We start from the raw sequence: 19,763 nt of genomic DNA, 5'->3' as shown, positions 1-19,763 counted from the left end.
TGATTTGAGTGCCATTTTGAGTGGATGGCTGCTCAGTCATTGAGGCATTTTAAACAGCACCACTGTGCATTATAGCCCTAGATCAACTGTAATAATAATATAATAATTAGGGGGTGCTTATATACTCATGTTTCATTTATTTACAAATGGGTAACCTGTACAGGTGTGAAATGTAAATGTTTTTCCATTTTACACCTCACACAGAATGGGTTCGTTCACAGCCACTACGTGGAGAACACTAACACTAACACATTTGTTTAAAATTATGATTATTATGATTATTATTATGATGTTCTTTAACTAATAGAAAGGAAGCTCTGTTGTGTAACATGACATTTTTTGGTAAATAGCCGTTTTGAATACATGCAGATCCGATATTGTTGTTTTTCACTCTGAAAGTTACAACCATGTAGGACTTAGTAGATTGCACCATATCCTAACATTTGGGGATTTGTAATGATTTTTTTCTCTATGATGTGTTTTTGTAGCATTAAGATTGTTAATGCTCAGTCTCAACCCTGGAATGACAGTGGCAGCGTCAAGGAACATTGAGCTGGATTGAGCATTCAGTCCTCTCATATCTCACTCACTCTACCTGTGGGGTAATAGGAATATACTATAGCACTGTTGATAAAGCCGAGCCTGTTCTTTTCTCTGATTGGACTATTCTTAATGTGAGACAAATTCCACAGTGACACAATGCTCCACCCGCACTCACTCTCTTGCTTTCCCCCCCATGGCCTGTATTCACTCTGGGTTTTGTCTGAGCACCAGTGACAGTATCAGTGCGACATAGGGAGGAGCGGGTTAACTCCGCCACACCTCATCTGCATAGATGCACACAGTCAAGCTGGATTTTTTTTTAGGAATAATCTTGTTTCAAACATAACCCTGTGCTGGTCAGGGTAAGGACAAAACTATGTGGCACTGTTATTTAAAAGAATACTCCAACTACTTTAATTTTTTTCCTTTCAGATCTTTGCATTCTTAGTGGATTCTACCTGCTGCTGTTGTGATAATGAGTGCGTTGGCTTGTTTTGGTTTACCTGCTGCATTGATTTGAATGATGCCAGCAGCGGTGCTGAGTACAGGCTAGCTCTGAGCTGCTCCGAGTTGACTTCCCTGAGCTTGCGCTCCAGTTCTGTCAGTCCTCCAAGTAGGCATCACTTCAGCTGTTCTCTGAGAATCCACCCACCATGTTGTACATAGTCAGGGAGGGGAAGAAGTCTCTGGTACACAAGCCTAAGAAGGGGGCGCAGAATGACCTTCTTGCCACAGCCTGGGTTTGAGGATGGGGTCAGGGACCCAGAAGTCCCCTGCCACCTTCTGGAAACCTCTCAAACTGTTTGCCTATTCACAGCTCACCTCGCTGGTACGTCGAGCCACCCTGAAGGACAATGTCCACACGACCAAGTATGAGAAAGTCCACAATTTCAAGGTAAGACCTGAACCTACCTGTTCAGCGCTTCTTACTTTTCCTCTTCCTTTTTCACTGCCTTTACGGTGGTTGTATCACATTTGAGGTTGTTTGATTGTCATTCCAAAAACGTAGAATATGCCAGAGGTGGAGAATTGCCAGGAACTTAATAAAAAAATATATCTGATCGGCTTTCCGACCAGTGAGCAGGATTTTGAATAGTCGTGAAGGAGGAGGGTTTGTATTAGTCCTCAGCAACTGTCCTCAGTCTGACTTGCTACCGGACCTGTCGTGGGTAGCTCATATAAATGTGGAGAGGGTGAGGTAGCAAAGCTACCTGACAGAACACAACACAGCCCTTATTTCCATTCTGCCTAGGCAGACGCTTGGGAACCCTCACAGAATTCAGCCTCCTCTTGCTAATCACATCTCTTACCAGTCAAACGCAACAACCATCTTCTCCTAAAATAATCTCAGCCATCAGCCAGATATAATTTCACTAGAGCAGTGGTTCCCAAACTTTTATAGTCCCGTACCCCTTCAAACATTCAACCTCGAGCACTCTCAAATGTTGTTTGTTGCCTGCCACACACACTATACGATACATTTATTAAACATAATGAGTGCATTTTTGTCACAAACTGGCTCGTGGGAAGTGACAGAGCGTTTAGAGGACCAGGGCGCACATAATAATCAATAGTTTTGCTCTTTATTTAGCTATCTTACATAACAAATAAAAGTTAATTGAAAATTGTGAATAACTCACCACCGGTGAGAGGAGTGTGCTTGGAATCATGCACATAACTCTGCAATGTTGGGTTGTATTGAAGATTCTGTCTTAAATCTTTTTCCCCACACAATCTTTGCCTGTATTTAGTTTTCATGCTAGTGAGGGCCGAGAACCCACTCTCACACAGGTACGTGGTTGCAAAGGGCATCAGTGTTTTAACAGCTCGATTTGCCAAGGCAGGATACTCTGAGCGCAGCCCAATCCAGAAATCTGGCAGTGGCTTCTGATTTAAATTCAATTTTCACGGAACCACTTGTTGCAATTTCGATGAGTCTCTATTGTCTCTATTGTAAGTGGACTGGAGGCAGGGCATGAAAAGGATAACAAATCCAGTTCTTTGTGTCATCCGTTTCGGGAAAGTAATTGCGCACTCAACTCACTCAAGTGCTTCGCTATGTCACAGCTGTTGTTTATCTTGTAATTTGCACAAGAGGCCTATCCTCCACGTTCCCATTCCCAAAATAACAATCTAAAACCAGGTGTGATTTTATTTTATTATTTAAATTTTTGGGTAATCATGAGAGTAAAATCTTATGAGTCCACCGTGTTTTTCACTGGAGATAAATGTTGAACATTTCTGATTGGTCTCGCCATTACCTGGCAGAACTAGGCATTTGTTTGTGATGTGGTCCCGTTTTAGATTTCAATGATAATCCTGGCATTGTCAACCATGGTACTCACAAACACTCCCGCCACACTCCAACCACCATTAAGACTTGGCAGTCTGCTTTCTAGCGCTGCTTATCTCTCTCACAGGGATTATTACCAATTTGGCTCCTTCAGTGTGCGCAGGCTGTGGAGAGCCAGGGGAAGGCCAAGTATGTCCATCTATCCTTCCATCCAGTAAGAAAGTGACCAAGTTTTCTATCCTTTCTTCCTCTCTCCTGCAGGTGCACACCTTCCGGGGACCCCACTGGTGTGAATATTGTGCCAACTTCATGTGGGGCCTCATCGCTCAGGGAGTGAAATGTGCAGGTAAAGGGAAGGTGGGAAGCGAACTGTGATCTTTGTGTTTTGTCTTTTTACACACAGCTAATTTGAACCTGGTTTTGAGGAGATGTCACATACAGCACCATACAAGTGTCTACAGGGCATTTGTAACTTCACTCTGGTCATCTATTTCGAGTACAGAGCTCTCTGGTGTGAGAGTGGCAGAGCGCAGAATAATTGATGAATTGAAATGTTGCCAGTAAGTGACTATCACTAACCCTCTTGATAACATGAAAATAGTCTAACCAGCTCTGGAAAGGTGAGTAAAATGGTCAGTGTGATCTGTTCTCTCATTTTTGTATTTAAAGTAGCTAGCAAGCTAATCAATGTTAGCCAGTTAGCTTGGGTGCTTGACTGCCGTTTTATTTTTGTTTAACCTTTATTTTAGGGTAAACAAATTCAAACCAACAGCGCATTCGGAAAGTATTCAGACCCCTTGACTTTTTTCCACATTTTGTTATGTTACAGCCTTATTGTAAAATGGATTAAATTGTTTACCCCATTATGGCAAAGCAAAAACAGGTGATTAGAGATGTTGGCAAATGTATTAAATAAAAAAGCTGATATCACATTTACACGGGTAAGGGTAGGCATCAACACTGGGGCCCCTCAGGGGGGTGTGTTTAATCCCCTACTGTACACCCTGTTCACCCATGACTGCGTGGCCAAACACGACTCCAACACCATCATTAAGTTTGCTGACGACACAGCAGTGGTCGGTAGGCCCTTAATGTGAACGAGACAAAGGAGTTGATTGTGGACTACAGGAAAAGTGAGGCCGAACATGTTCCTTGGTGTCCACATCACCAGCGATCTATCATGATCCAAACACACAAAGCCAGTTGTGAAGAGGGCACAACACATTTTCCCCTTCAGGAGACTGAAAATATTTGCCAAGGGTCCCCAGATCCTCAAAAAGTTACACATCTGCACCATCAAGAGCATCCTGACCGGTTGCTTCACCTCCTGGTATGGCAACTGCTCGGCATCCGACCACAAGGCGCTACAGAGGGTAGTGCATATGGCCCAGTACATCACTGGGTCAAAGCTTCCTGCCAACCAGGACCTATATACTAGGCGGTGGAAGAGAGCACAAAAAATTGTCACTCTAGTCACCCAAGTCATAGACTGTTCTCTCTGCTACCGCACGACAAGCGATACCTGAGCGCCAAGTCTAGGACCAAAAGGCTCCTTAATAGCTTTTACCCCCAAGCCATAAGACTGCTGAACAATTAATCAAATGGACACCCGGACTATTTACATTGACCCCCTCCACCCCCATTTTGTTTTTACACTGCTGCTACTTGCTTTTTATTATCTATTATCTTTACCCCTACCTACATGTACGACTAACCTGTACCCCGCACATTGACTCAGTACCAGTACAGTATATAGCCTTCATTATTGTTATTTTATTTAATCAAGTGGTAAATTGCATTGTTATGAAGGGCAAAGCTTTTTTATGATGCCTTTCACAACCAAAATTACTACAACTACTTGTATCTGCTTGGCTGGGTAATTAACCTACTTGTTTCTAAAAACGTTATTTGTTTTTTTAATACAACTTTTCACATAACACAACTGTTGATGAAGCCGTCTGTCATCAGGGCAGTAACTCAAGTCAAGCTAATTCTAAATCGTCACTAGTTTTCCTTTATTTTTACTATTTTCTACGTTGTAGAATAATAGTGAAGACATCAACTATGAAATAACACATGGAATCATGTATTAACCAAAAAATTGTTAAACAAATCAGATAATGTTAGGTTCTTCGAAGTAGCCACCCTTTTGCTTTTTTTATTTGTAATATTTATTTAGGGTGTAGATCAGCTTTAATATTGCAGATTGTTGCTTCCATCAATGTAATTGTCTGCATAACTTCCAATCCCCCATATTCTTTTTACATACATAAATGCATATCTATAAAAAATATTTCCTTTATTACCCTTCCACCCCTCCCCCAATTGGAGCAAACTAGTGAACAACTCTTAGGCCTGTATTTCAAGCTTTTATGGACAGTATTTTACAATTGTTTGATTTTTTTTGTTTTTAACTCTTGTCCTTCCTCTAACCTCAACCTTCCATATATTTATGATGTCCATCTGGTTTGCCATATCTTGAAAACTGTACTCTTTCAGAAAGGTTCTTAACCTATAAATGTTTAACGGGAACAGTATGTTGTTATTAGTCCCAACCTTCAGCTCCATTTAACCCCTCCCAAATATCTCTTAACACCATCCATATTGGATTTCTATTTGCCGTATGTTTTTCAACTGTGCTGTGATGTTTCACAAAAGTTCTGAACCTTTCTATTCTCATTGTTTCTACAGATTGAAAATAAACGTTTTTACTAAAAGTGTTATTATATTATTGATCGATTGACTATGACTTTTCAGATCGCCCAGTAGTGCTATCTGCAAGGTTAGCTCCAGGTAAATATTGCAATTATTCAGTCATTCCTGGACCTGTGACCAAAAACAGGCTACATATGGACAGTACCAAAACAAATTATCTAATGATTCTGTCTCTTCGCAGCAGAATCTGCAGAGCTGGGAATGTTGTATCTTCCATATAAATAACATTCTGTTAGTTGCAAGAATTGTATATCATTTTAATTGTGTTTTGAAACTGGCGTCGTATTACCATAAACAATGTGTCATGGAATCGGTGAGTCAAAAATCTCTTCCCAACTATTTAGTTATCTTAATGGCATGGCTGTCAATTTTTTGGTCCTTACAGTAAATTAAACTGGGGTACTTTTTTTATTTATCACAATCAATTATGGTCTTTAATGCAGGGCTGCCAGACTTTTTCTCACTTCCACTTTCCCCTTACATGTTTGCGGTAATGCCGCAATTAGTTGGTTGTAATTATGGGTAGAGCAGACATTTTCATATGTTTTAGTTGGCTGCATGTATGACAACTCCACCACTTATACCTTATTTTTTTTGTTTTTTTCTGGACAATTTAAATTGAAATTGCAACCAACTTTCTATGGCTTGTTTTAAAAATAGCAATATTCGGGAGATTTCCTTTTCAAATTACTGAAGGTGAGAGGTTGTAATCAGAATAAAGGGGAAAAAGGTGTTTCTTGAACAAAGGGTGAGACATTCTTACTAATTTGCTAGAGAACCATTTTGGATTTAAGTATAACTTTTGTATGACAGAAGCCTCTAGTGAGAGGTCTAATGCTTTAACGTTTAAGAATTTCTTCCCTCCAAATTCATATTCATTTTATAAATAGGCGTGTTTTAATTTTGTCAGACTTGCTATTCCAAATAAAATTTGAATGTTTTTCCTCATATACTTTAAAAAACTGTTTGCTAGGTGTAGGCAAGACCATAAGCAAATAGGTAAACTGAGACATGACTATAGAGTTAATCAGGGTGAGGTTAGTAAAATTATCTAGATCCTCTGAGGCATACCATTTGTGGATTTAAAAGAAAACATGAATCGGCATATAATGACAATTGTTTTTAAGCCCTGTATTTCTAATCCCTTCATATTACTGTTGGATCTGATTTTAATAGCTAACATTTCGATGGCCATAATAAATAGATATGCCAAACCTCCAAACGAGCTTCAATGCCATAACACTCCTTCCGTGGCTTCTAACTGCTCTTAAATGCTAGTAAAACTAAATGCATGCTCTTCAACCAATCCCTACCCGCCCGCCCACCTAGCATCACTACTCTGGACGGTTCTGACTTAGAATATGTGGACAACTATAAATACCTAGACTGTGAACTCTTCTTCCAGACTCATATTAAGCATCTCCAATCCAAAATGTTATCTAGAATCGGCTTCCTATTTCGCAACAAAGCTTCCTTCACTCAAGCTGCCAAACATACCCTCGTAAAACTGACTATCCTGCCTATCTTCGACTTCGATGTCATTTACAAAATAGCCTCCAGCACTCTACTCAACAAATTGGATGCAGTCTATCACAGTGCCATCCGTTTTGTCACCAAAGCCCCTTATACTACCCACCATTGCGACCTGTATGCTCTCGTTGGCTGGTCCTCGCTACATATTTGTCGCCAAACCCACTGGCTCCAGGTTATCTATAAGTCTTTGCTAGGTAATGCCCCACCTTATTTCATCTCACTGGTCACCATAGCAACACCCACCCCAGCAGGTATATTTCACTGGTCATCCCCAAAGCCAACACCTTCTTTGGCTGCCTTTTCTTCCAGTTCTCTGCTGCCAATGACTGGAACGAATTGCAAAAATGAAGTTGGAGACATATCTCCCCCACTAACTTTAAGCGTTTGCTGTCAGAGCAGCTTACCGATCGCTGCAGCTGTACACAGCCCATCTGTAAATAGCCTATCCAACCAGCTACCTACCTCATCCCCATATGTTTTTTTTCTGCTCTTTTGCACACCAGTATTTCTACTTGCACATCTATCACTCTAGTGTTAATTGCTAAATTGTAATTACTTCGCCACTATGGCCTATTTATTGCCTTACATCTTTCATTTGCACACACTGTATACATATTTTCTATTGTGTTATTGACTGTACGTTTGTTTATCCCATGTAACTCTTGTTGTTTTTGCTTTATCTTGGCCAGGTCGCAGTTGTAAATGAGAACTTGTTCTCAACTGGCCTACCTGGTTAAATAAAGTTAAAATAAAGAAATGGTGGAAACCTTGTTTTACTCTTGACCGTTTAAAACTTTGAGATGTAGCCATTATTTACTATTTTACACCTAGGGTTACTATACATGATACATGACTATACATGATTTTTATAAGAGATTATTTTAAATTGAAATGTTTCAGGCATTTATATAAAAAGCCTTTTCAATGTCCGCTATGAATAGCAGGCCTGGTTTACCAGATTTTTCATAGTGTTCTATTGTTTCTAATACTTGCCTTATATTATCTCCAATGTATCATCCATGTAAAAAAAACGGATTTAGAATTAATAATATCCAACGCGCTATACATTTTGAGATGCAGTGCCGGGGCTCCCGAGTGGCACAGTGGTCTAAGGCACTGCATCTCAGTGCTAGAGGCGTCACTACAGACCCTGGTTCGATTCCAGGCTGTATCACAACCGACCGTTATTGGGAGTCTCATAAGGCGGCGCACAATTGGTCCAACGTCGTCTGGGTTTGGCCGGGATAGGCCGTCATTGTAAATAAGAATTTGTCCTTGACTGACTTGCCTTGTTAATAGGGATAGGCGTCCCGCTACCTGTCGACAACATCTGGTGAAATTTGAGGGCGCGCAATTCAAATAAATAATGGTAATATTAAACATTCATGAACATACAAGTATCTTATATAATTTAAAAGCTTACATTCTTGTTAATCTAACTGCGTTGTCCGATTTACAATAGGCTTTACAGCGAAAGCATACCATGTGATGGTTTGAGGAGAGCGCCCCACATCAACATATTTTTCAACCAGCACAGGCTTCATAAAATCACAAAGCGATTTAAATAAATCACTTACTTTTGAAAGTCTTCCTCTGTTTGCAATCCCAACGTTCCCAGCTACAACATGAATGGTCGTTTTGTTAGATAAAATCCTTCTTTATATCCCAAAAAGTCTGTTTAGATGGCACCATCGATTTCAGTAATCCACTCGTTCAACATGCAGACAAAGGAGTCCAAAAAGTTACAGCTAAACTTTGTTCAAACAAATCAAACTGTTTCTATTTAATCCTCGGGTATCCTAAAATGTAAATGAACTGTAATATTTCATACGGAAAGAAGTATGTTCAATAGAAAGTAAAATGATTAAGCGTGCATCCTCTTCACCACGTGCCAACTGACTGATTTTGAACCTGGAGTCTTTGTACAAAAACTCAAACTTCTTGCTCATTTATGAAGAAACAAGCCTGAAACAATGAACAAAGACTGTTGACATTTAGTGGAAGCCATAGGAATTGCAATGGGAGCTCAAAGAAAATAAATCTGTTTGGTTTTTCTTTGGAATTTCACCTGCCATATCAATTGTGTTATAGTCTCAGACATTATTGTAACATTTCTAGAAACTTCAAAGTGTTTTCTATCTAATGCTACCAATATATGCATATCCTGGCTTCTGAGTAACAGGCAGTTTTCTTTGGGCACATCAGTCAGGCAGAAATTCAGGAAAATAGATCCTAGCTCTAAGAAGTTTTAAATAAAGGTCAAATATTTTTTGTTGTTATAAAAGACAAAGTACATATTATGGCAAGAAAAGCTGAAATAAGCAGTCCATCTTTACTTTAAGACATGAACCTTCAGTCAATTCGGAAATGTTCAAGAACTTTGAAAGTTTCTTCAAGTGCAGTCGCAAAAACCATCTAGTGATATGATGAATCGGGCTCTCATGAGGACCGCCACAGGAACGGAAGACCCAGAGTTACCTCTGCTGCAGAGGATAAGTTCATTGGAGTTACCAGCCTCAATTGCAGCCCAAATAAATGCTTCAGTGTTCAAGTAACAGACAGCTCAACAACAACTGTTCAGAGGAGACTGCGTGAATCAGGCCTTAATTTTGCAACCGCCGTGTCTTTGTGAGACACAGAGTTTGTGAAAGGATTATCTCCGTGTGGTTCCCACCGTGAAACATGGAGGAGGCTGTGTGAAGGTTTGGGGTGTGCTTTCCTGGTGACACTGTCTATGATTTATTTAGAATTCAAGGCACACTTAACCAGCAAGGCTACCACAGAATTCTGCAGCGATACGCCATCTCATCTGGTTTGCGCTTAGTGGGACTCTCATTTGTTTTTCAACAGGACATTGACCCAACACACCTCCAGCCTGCGCAAGGGCTATTTGACCAAGAAGGAGAGTGATGGATTGCTGCATCAGATGACCTGGCCTCCACAATCCCCCAACTTCAACCCAATAGAGATACTTTGCATGAGTTGGACCGCAGAGTTAAGGAAAAGCAGCCAAGAAGTGCTCGGCACATGTGGGAACTCCTTCAAGACTATTGGAAAAGCATTCCAGGTGAAGCAGATGGAGAGAATGCCAAGATTGGGCAAAGCTGTCACCAAGGCAAAGGGTAGCTATTTGAAGTATATTAAATACATTTAGATTTGTTCAATACTTTTTTTTGGTTCCAGTAAGTCTGTCTGGAAAGACTAATTTCAAGGAGTAATATAACTGTTTATTACGGCTTTTCCTGGCACGGAGGCTTGCTACACTCACACATGCAACTTTCACAAGTCTCCCTCTGTGATTTCGGCTTAAGGATATGAGTGATTTGATCTGGAAACTCTTTTTGGGCTGGTGCTCGGTGGGCTAGCCTCTACCAGTATGTACCAGTTTGCTGTGCCCTACTCCTTCAAGACCACACACCTTTAGCCCCTACTGCATAGCAGCCTGTGAGGAACAACACCAAAGCTTGTCATATAAACGTGTGTGTCTCAAGATCACATGGTGGTCATTAGTTCATTGCCTACTAGCCTTTTCATCATTGACCTTAAGATGCCAAATCATATCAGAGCATCATCTCACTACTGACCTTGCACCGAGAAAGAAGTTGACGTCACAGGATTTAGACTGCTGTCTGTGGGTGCATGTGTGTCCTGTGTGCTGTATTCTAGGTTCTTTATCGGCCAACACAAAATACCACTCCGATTAGTAATTTTTCTCAAAGTTGGCAGAATGTCAAGTGCATTCACTAACGCCAGTACATTGGTGCTGGCATAAGTGACTGTAACAACCTAAGCATTATGAAACTTTAATTATTTCAAATAGGCCTAACGTAGCAAGTTAGCAATAAATGTATGTTTGACACTTTCCTATTTGCCCTCCATACTACAACAACAACAAAAACTACCACTGCTTAATGCTTTATTTTCGCTAGGAAATAATTAAGGGTGGAGTTAGATCTTGCTTTTTCTATTCTTCTCTTGAGTTGCTCAAGGTGACATCAGCAGCCTTGGCAACCCACCCGGAACTGACGACATGCTCTATTTTTCAATGCCACTTTTAAGGGCAAATTGATCAGAGACCTTAAGAAATGATGTGCATGATATTGTGGGTTCTTACTCTTGTACTTTTCTTGATTATAAGTATTTGTCTCTCTTTCTAATGTGTAATTGCTTGATGCTCTTGTAATACAAGGCTCCCTTGCAACGGAGACTGGTCTCAATGGGTCCGCTTGCATTAATAAAGGTTCAATTAAAAAATACACAATTCAACTCCAATTGGAAATAACATTGAGGACATTCTTTATACATTGTAACAGAATAATACTTTAGTGCTGCTCCACTACTACCTGCCATTTTTAATTGTGATAATGAGACTTAAATAAAGGTTAAATTAAATGATGCAGCATTTTTGCTAATCCCATCTTTTTTTTCTCCCCAGATTGCGGTTTGAATGTCCACAAGCAGTGTTCCAAAATGGTGCCAAATGACTGCAAGCCTGACCTCAAGCATGTCAAAAAAGTATACAGTTGTGACCTTACGACACTGGTAAAAGCCCACAATTCCAAGCGACCCATGGTGGTGGACATGTGCATACAAGAGATTGAGTCTCGAGGTGAGCAGTGGAAAATGACCCACTTGGGATGTTTTTTTGCTATAGGGTAATGGTTTGACAACCTCCAGTAACAATGTTCATGTTACTTTGTTCAAATTTCCTGATGAGTAATGGAGAGATGTTAATTTGATGAAAATGTAAAGCCGTTTAATTCGTCATTGTCTTTCTCTCCCCTCCTCCTCTAACTGGAGGTGTTCAGTCTGAGGGCCTGTACAGAATCTCAGGCTTCAGTGATCTGATTGAAGATGTGAAGCTGGCTTTCGACAGAGGCAAGGTCCTTTTTTCTTTGCCACCGTATCTCATTCAGTTGCCTGCTTTCTGGGTGGGCCAGTCAGTGGGTATCAATTGGACTTAGGCCTGGACAGCATTTTTCAAGCACTATTGTTGTAAGATTCGGGAGAACTAGGTTGGACAAAAACTGATTTCATTGTTCATTAATTACAGTTATTTCATTGTTGATTGGCCTTACCTGATAACTGCCATTGAGTGCCTACTGAGTTTATAATCTCTAGACCGACTGCACAACCACAGAACTATGTCATTCTAAGTTATCCTTTTGGATGCTTGCAACCTTTGTGGCATATTTTAATTAACTGCCCCATCTATAGCCAAGTTAAAATCCTCCCTCTGTCTCCCAATAGATGGTGAAAAGGCGGACATTTCTGTGAATGTGTATGAAGACATCAACATAATCACTGGCGCACTGAAACTGTATTTCAGGGATTTACCCATTCCTCTTATCACGTACGAAGCCTACCCAAGGTTTATGGAGGCAGCAAGTTAGTCCTAAACTTAGCACGTTTTATGAATTTTGTTATTGGGTGTGTGTATTATGGTTCCTGTACTGCAGACGCTGACTGTGTGCGTTTGTCGGGTTCTAGAGATAACGGATCCAGACAAGCGGTTGGAGGCCCATCATGAAGGTCTGAAGCTGCTGCCACCTGCACACTGTGAAACACTGTGTTATCTCATGGCCCACTTAAAGAGGTGAGACCAGATATCGTTGTATATTATGGTAAAACAGGCATACAGTTCCTAGTCATTGAGAAGAGACAATGATTAGATGTACAAATCTATTCGTTTTTAAAGCATATACTGTGGCTACTTCGTAGTTTGAAACTTGAGCATTTTATTACATAATATGATGGATGTTTTACCATGCTTCAATGTAGCCAAGACAAAATCTCACTATCAGTGGACGCAATCATTTTATTACTGACATTAAAACTAGTAGCTTATTTCTCATGTTCTATTGGTTTTCAACTTTGTTACATTGTCCGGTAGCCAAATACAAACTTGTGCGTAGCCTACTGCCTTGTCCGTATTGCTGCCGTAATAATGTAAAGAAGTAGTTTATCAACGTTTTAAGCTAAACATTCTGATCTGTTGCATCAGATTTATTGCTTAAAAAAATGTATGGCACCTAGGCCTACTGGTTTTATGAATTTGAAATATATCGTCCCACAACTCTCCCAGAGTCTGTTTGGGCTATTTCTTTCTCGACAAGCTGACCAATAGAGTAGAGAAACTTTTCTACTATGGGGGAATATTAGGTTTCCTTAAGTAATTTGAATTAAATTGATAAAATAATATTGCCTAATTAGCCTTCTCCTTGTCGACAATAATTCAAAATGGACTACTAAAGCATGATTTGGCCACAGAGGATCATTAACTTCAGTCGGAAGGAAAGGCAGTGAGCGCTGCAAATACAAAATAGATGAGTTGCAACTGTCACTGAAAAGCAGAGGCCCAGCCAGCCATATTACAGTATTTCTAAATTCAATCACAGAAAAACATAGTTTGGAAAGCAAATGGCTATTCCTGTAAAGAGAAGCAATGAAAGACAGTAGTATTTTAGCTATCAAAATGTTCAATTTAATTCAGAAACAACAGTAGGCCTATAGTCGATCTTATTGGCACCAGCTGAGAGTATCGGCCACCAGCTGAGGGCATCGACCACCAGCTGAGAGCATCGGCCATATGAATATACACACTGCGCAAATTCACACTCATTGTTAGGTCACTACCACCTAAGTTTGTTTTTGGACAATTATTTCCTCCTCCAGTTTAGATGGATGTCGTATTCTATTTCTCTCATGTCAATTGATTTCTGCTGTTATAGTATTTTATAATAATACAATGCAATATAATAAAATAAAATAGACATATTTAAAATATAATGTTTTTCCATATTAATAACTTGTGAGATGTTCCAAATTCTAATGCATCTCCAATACAGTCTGCGTATCCATTCACTTTGTTTTTCTTGTCATTGTGAACTCCTCGTTGTACATTGTAAATTCAGTCACCCCCTTCATCGTCATGATCCTTATTCAGATAATTCAAATTCAATCATGAAGTGAGGAAAGACACATCAGCGTGTTGGTACCAATTCTGTTTGTCTTGGCAATTAGGTGTTACAACAAACATCCTAAAAACAATTTTGTTTGTCTTCTAAGAGCATTGTAAAATACAAATACTTAGGAAAGGTCAGGGAAGGAGGACGATGTTGCAGATTTATCTTAATGGAGTGGCTGCACCCCTCTTCACGAAAGCTAAAGGTCCGAAGCGTCTGCGCATGTGCTCGATTCTCTACTTTGCAGTCTCTGCTCTATTCGTTCAGCTGCCCAGAGAACAGGCTACTCTGGCGAATGATGCTTGTTTAATAAAGTTAGATCAAAGCTGAATCAATGTCTACAAGGTCACATAATGATAGCATTCTATATTACAGAACCTAATATTATTTTTTATTTTACCTTTATTTAACTAGGCAAGTCAGTTAAGAACACATTCTTATGTTCAATGATGGCCTAGGAACAGTGGGTTGACTGCCTTGTTCATGGGGCAGAGCGACATATTTTTACCTTGTCAGCTTGGGGATTCAATCTTGCAACCTTCCGGTTACTAGTCCAACGCACTAACCACTAGACTACCTGCCGCCCCAATAATAGTATAACGTACTGTACTAATTTCTTATGAGATTTTAGGATGATTGTGTGACTGGTCACATTTTTCTCATGTGGCCAAAACTCCACAGCATGTGCCAATAGACAAAATATGTGCATTTATTGAAACAAAACACAGGTATGCTACAGTTAACACCATCTGCTCTAAAATTTGCTCACTGTACATGATTCAAAGCAACACTGTAGGCCTACAAAATTGAAGATCTAAATATATTGTCCCATGAAACTGATGGAGATCAAATGGTTGGCATGCAGATGCTGCATGGATGTTTCAATGGTAAAACTTGAAGAATTATCATTGACGATTGACAATGAGAAATGTGGTGGGTGACCTCAAAAATGCGTGCGTAAAGTAGCTGTACAGAATCACATGCACAACCAAATCAAATGCCAGAGACCATCTGCCAATGGCGGTTCTAGTGTTAAAATGAGTAAATGTTTGTTTAGCAACTTATTGTGCGACTTAGGGAAATTCTTAGCACAAATACTTATGCAATAAAGACCAAAGCCTTTTTTTTTTTTTATTCATAGTTTTTACTAGGCGTGTTGTGTTTAACAGTAGGCAATAATTGTTTTATGGTAGAAAACTCATTGGTTTTGAATGAGCATTGAATGAGCATGTCAATGACACTTTTTTTTGTTGCTGTTACCCTTTCCTGCTCCTCTTCAAAGGGTAACCCAAAATGATAAAGACAACCTGATGAATGCAGAAAACCTTGGCATTGTTTTTGGACCCACCCTCATGCGTGCCCCAGACTTGGATGCGATGACGGCACTCAATGACATCCGCTACCAGAGACAGGTGGTGGAGACGCTCATAAAGAACGAAGACATTCTGTTCTGAAAGGGGATGACAAACAATGAAGGAAACTGAAATCATGAATAAGGGATTTACTCATTTAGAATGGAGGAAGTGACAATTGTGTTTCGAATATTTTCCCTTTGTTAAACCAAGACTTTAATAATAATGGAGTATTTGAGCCATTGTATATTCTCTCCCACTCCCAGAGAACCCTGTCTGAAGAGATGTCTGTTGGGTTTGGATCACGTACCTTAGACTTGTCTTTTGCATGTTCACCCCCCCCCCCCCATTTCTGTCGGGGGTAACTGATGGAACACACATTCCTTCTGGATAGCTAGTATGTGTTTTGTTTTCAGATATTGGGTCACACCAAAGAGATAGAGGACTCATCTTTATCTCTGACATTATAGTGTCTGTGACAGCATGGGCAGTGCCATTGAAGCTACAAGCCATAGGAATCCCCACCCTGTTGGCTACTTTTACTACTTTAAAATGGTGTAAGCCCTCAATGCCCATGTCTTGTACTGTAGATGTGGCTCATTGTTTCATGATGGGTTTATTCTTCTTGTGAATCACTAATGTACCTGGGTATAACATCAGTTAAAAACCTTTTTTATTTTGTTTGATGTTCTTTGTATGTTCTTTTACATTCAAACACCTTTTTGAGGTGACTTATTTTTTAAGAGATGCAGTGGGATATTTATATAATTTCAGCCAGTAGTCCTAGCACTCAAGCCATATGGGCGCCTTAAATGTGCTATGTCATATTAGCGGTACATCTCCATTGCATTTACATTATAATGACATGCCACACAATTGGCACTCACTGCCCCTACTGTCAAAGAGCAGCCAATGTGCTCAAGCCTCCCACTTTTACCTTGCAGCATCATTGTATGTGATGGTGCCTTTCAACCTTCCTATCAACATTGTCTATCTGTTTTGGTTGTTTTGAAGTTTATTTAACTAGGCAAGACAGTTAAGAACAAACTCTTATTTTCAATGAAGGCCTAGGAACAGTGGGTTAACTGCCTTGTTCAGGGGCAGGATGACAGATTTTTATCTTGTCAGCTCGTCAGACTTGAAACCTTTTGGTTACTAGTCCAATGCTCTAACCACTAGGCTACCTGCCGCCTCAGTGTCTGTGTCCCTTTATTCCCCGGTTCAGACTATGGCAAAATAACTTAAACTGTATATTTCCTGAAGAAAATGTGTGCTTTCTTTAGCTGTCTAAAAGTAGTAGTAGCGCCCGTAGTAGTGGTAGTTTTGATTGATTGTATTAATATCAATAGCATTAGTGACTGGTAAAAGTAGTGTTTTCATTTTAACATTCTGAAAGTTTCAACAGTGGGAAGTTTATGTTGAGTTAAATCTGCCTATCAAAGTTTGGTCATATGCGCATCCTTATAAACATAGGCGTTGGGCTAATAAAGAATACTAGTATAGAACAAGAAGGCCTGCACACTGTCAAAGCTCCCAATTCACCGCTTTATTGACAACGTTTCGATCTGAAACGGATCTTCGTCAGGTCAAACAAACAGTGTTCACATCCCAAAATCTACAGTCGTGGCCAAAAGTTTTGAGAATGAGACACATTCATTTCCACAAAGTTTGCTGCTTCAGTGTCTTTAGATGTTTTTGTCAGATGTTACTATGGAATACTGAAGTATAATTACAAGCATTTCATAAGTGTCAGGTTTTTATTGACAATTACATGAAGTTGATGCAAAGAGTAAATATTTGCAGTGTTGACCCTTCTTTTTCAAGACCTCTGCAATCCACCCTGGCATGCTGTCAATTAACTTCTGGGCCACATCCTGACTTATGGCAGACCATTCTTGCATAATCAATTCTTGGAGTTTGTCAGAATTTGTGGATTTTTGTTTGTCCACCTGACTCTTGAGGATTGACCACAAGTTCTCAATGGGATTAAGGTCTGGGGAGTTTCCTGGCCATGGACCCAAAATATCTGTGTTTTGTTCCCCGAGCCACTTAGTTATCACTTTTGCCTTATGGCAAGGTGTTCCATCATGCTGGAAAAGGAATTGTTTGTCACCAAACTGTTCCTGGATGGTTGGGAGAAGTTGCTCTCTGAGGATGTTTTGGTACCATTCTTTATTCATGGCTGTGTTCTTAGGCAGAATTGTGAGTGAGCCCACTCCCTTGGCTGAGAAGCAACCCCACACATGAATGGTCTCAGGATGCTTTACTGTTGGCATGACACTGGACTGATGGTAGCGCGCACTCACCTTGTCTTCTCCGGACAAGCTTTTTTCCGGATGCCCCAAACAATCAGAAAGGGGATTCATCGAAGAAAATGACTTTACCCCAAGTCCTCAGAAGTCCAATCCCTGTACCTTTTGCAGAATATCAGTCTGTCCCTGATGTTTTTCCTGGAGAGAAGTGGCTTCTTTGCTGCCCTTCTTGACACCCGGCCATCCTCCAAAAGTCTTTGCCTCATTGTGTGTGCAGATGCACTCACACCTGCCTGCTGCCATTCCTGAGCAAGCTCTGTACTGGTGGTGCCCTGATCCCGCAGCTGAATCAACTTTAGGAGATGGTCCTGGCGCTTGCTGGACTTTCTTGGGCGCCCTGAAGCCTTCACCACAATTAAACCGCTCTCCTTGAAGTTCTTGATGATCCGATAAATAGTTGATTTAGGTGCAATCTTACTGGCAGCAATATCCTTGTCTGAAGCCCTTTTTTGTGCAAAGCAATGATGACGGCACGTGTTTCCTTGCAGTTAACCATGATTGACAGAGGAAGAACAATGATTCCAAGCACCACCCTCCTTTTGAAGTTTCCAGTCTGTTATTCAAACTCAGAGTGATCTCCAGCCTTGTCCTCGTCAACCTGTGTTAACGAGAGAATCACTGACATGATGTCAGCTGGTCCTTTTGTGGCAGGGCAGAAATGCAGTGGAAATGTTTTTTGGGGATTCCGTTAATTTGCATGGAAAAGAGGGACTTTGCAATTCATTTTAATTCATCTTATCACTCTTCATAACATTCTGGAGTATATGCAAATTGGCATCATACAAACTGAGGCAGCAGACTTTGTGAAAATTAATATTTGTGCCATGACTACACATTTTACCTCACATGACCATTGCTGACATGATGCATGGTGGGTACAAAAAAACATTTGTATATCTCCAATAATTAAATAACAATGAGATGGGTGCATATAATTGTTCCATAAAATATATATTTACAAAATAACCAAGTGGGTAACCTGGAAGGCAAAACAAATCAAAGTAAAGTAACATTCACGTAAGAAGTGGTCTGATATCAAACCTCTAGGAGAGACGGTACACAAACGGTGAATCAATACAATTCCCTTCTCAATAATAGTTATCGGTATCTCCGCCCATCCTAAGAGTCTTAACATGTTCAATGCCAATGTATCTCAGAGTTAATGTTGTGACGAGCCTCCATGAAATGTGCAGCAACAGGGTTTCTCTGTGCAAGGGTTCTGATATTACTCCTGTGTTCTGCCATCCTTGTTTTCAGAGGTCATTTTGTTTTTTTTCTACACAGCAAAGACCTCAAATACATTTGATCGGGTATATCACATTTTTTGAGGAACATGTAATGATGATAATCTTAATGGCCTTGCCTGTAAAAGGGTGATTGAACATTGTGCATTTGTGGTTTAGTAAGGTACTCTGTCACCACTTCTTTGCTCCAGACCAGCGCAAGGGGGAGTTAGAGCACTGATTGTGCTTTTGGGTCCTACTGTGTCTCTAACTGAAAATGAATGGGTGACATAAACCTAAATAGAAACTGATAATTGTGCACGACTTCAGTATTACTTACGAAAACTGTTACACTAAGGTTTTTATAATTTTATTTTGTTAGAATTATTTTGTTCTTACTGTAGGCCACTCCCGACCAATCACATTGTACAGCGCCTAAGTAGTGCAACGGTCTAAGACGCTGCATAGCTGTGTCGCTACAGATGCTGGTTCAATACATGTGCTGGCCTCGACTGGGAGACCCATGAGATGACTGAAGGTTTTTGGTTTCTGTCCCTCTAAAAACATAAATAAATCATTCTAAATAACAAACTGGCTTTATTTACAAATTATTATCACCCCATGTTGAAGAATTGCATTTTTCTCACTCGTTTTATGTTATTTGAAGACGAAATCATATAAAAAATATTGTTGTTTTCTAAACAAAGTGATTTTTATTAATTTAGAATGAAATAAAAGCCCATTGGATATTCTCACAGATGTATTAGCAGGACAATATATTGGTCATGGCTCCCTAGTGGCGCACAATGGGCTGCCTTGCAGTTCTC

The 19,763-nt window shown here is 40.1% G+C and overlaps 1 protein-coding gene across 4 annotated transcripts in view; it reads left to right on the top strand.

Moving 5' to 3' along the window:
* Positions 1-19,527, top strand: part of LOC110490041 (N-chimaerin) — a 69,470-nt gene extending 49,943 nt beyond the window's left edge. For 2 of the 4 annotated variants that reach the window (XM_021563139.3, XM_021563141.3), the window contains 7 exons: positions 1,361-1,438; positions 3,098-3,182; positions 11,520-11,693; positions 11,885-11,962; positions 12,335-12,472; positions 12,575-12,680; positions 15,332-19,527. In XM_021563139.3, the coding sequence (XP_021418814.1) occupies positions 1,361-1,438; positions 3,098-3,182; positions 11,520-11,693; positions 11,885-11,962; positions 12,335-12,472; positions 12,575-12,680; positions 15,332-15,503 (831 nt within the window). In that variant the 3' untranslated portion in view covers positions 15,504-19,527. Of the gene's footprint in view, positions 1-1,360; positions 1,439-3,097; positions 3,183-9,880; positions 10,207-11,519; positions 11,694-11,884; positions 11,963-12,334; positions 12,473-12,574; positions 12,681-15,331 lie in introns of those variants that run through there. The other 2 variants (XR_002468646.3, XM_090200023.1) reach the window with 2 other exon arrangements.
* The last annotated feature ends 236 nt before the right edge of the window (positions 19,528-19,763 follow it).

This window comes from Oncorhynchus mykiss, chromosome 15 (genome assembly GCF_057628025.1).
Source record: "Oncorhynchus mykiss isolate SJ-2025 chromosome 15, ASM5762802v1, whole genome shotgun sequence".
Lineage (NCBI taxonomy): Eukaryota > Metazoa > Chordata > Actinopteri > Salmoniformes > Salmonidae > Oncorhynchus > Oncorhynchus mykiss.
Note: the sequence above shows the minus strand (reverse complement) of the source record. Positions and strands in the feature narration are given on the sequence as shown.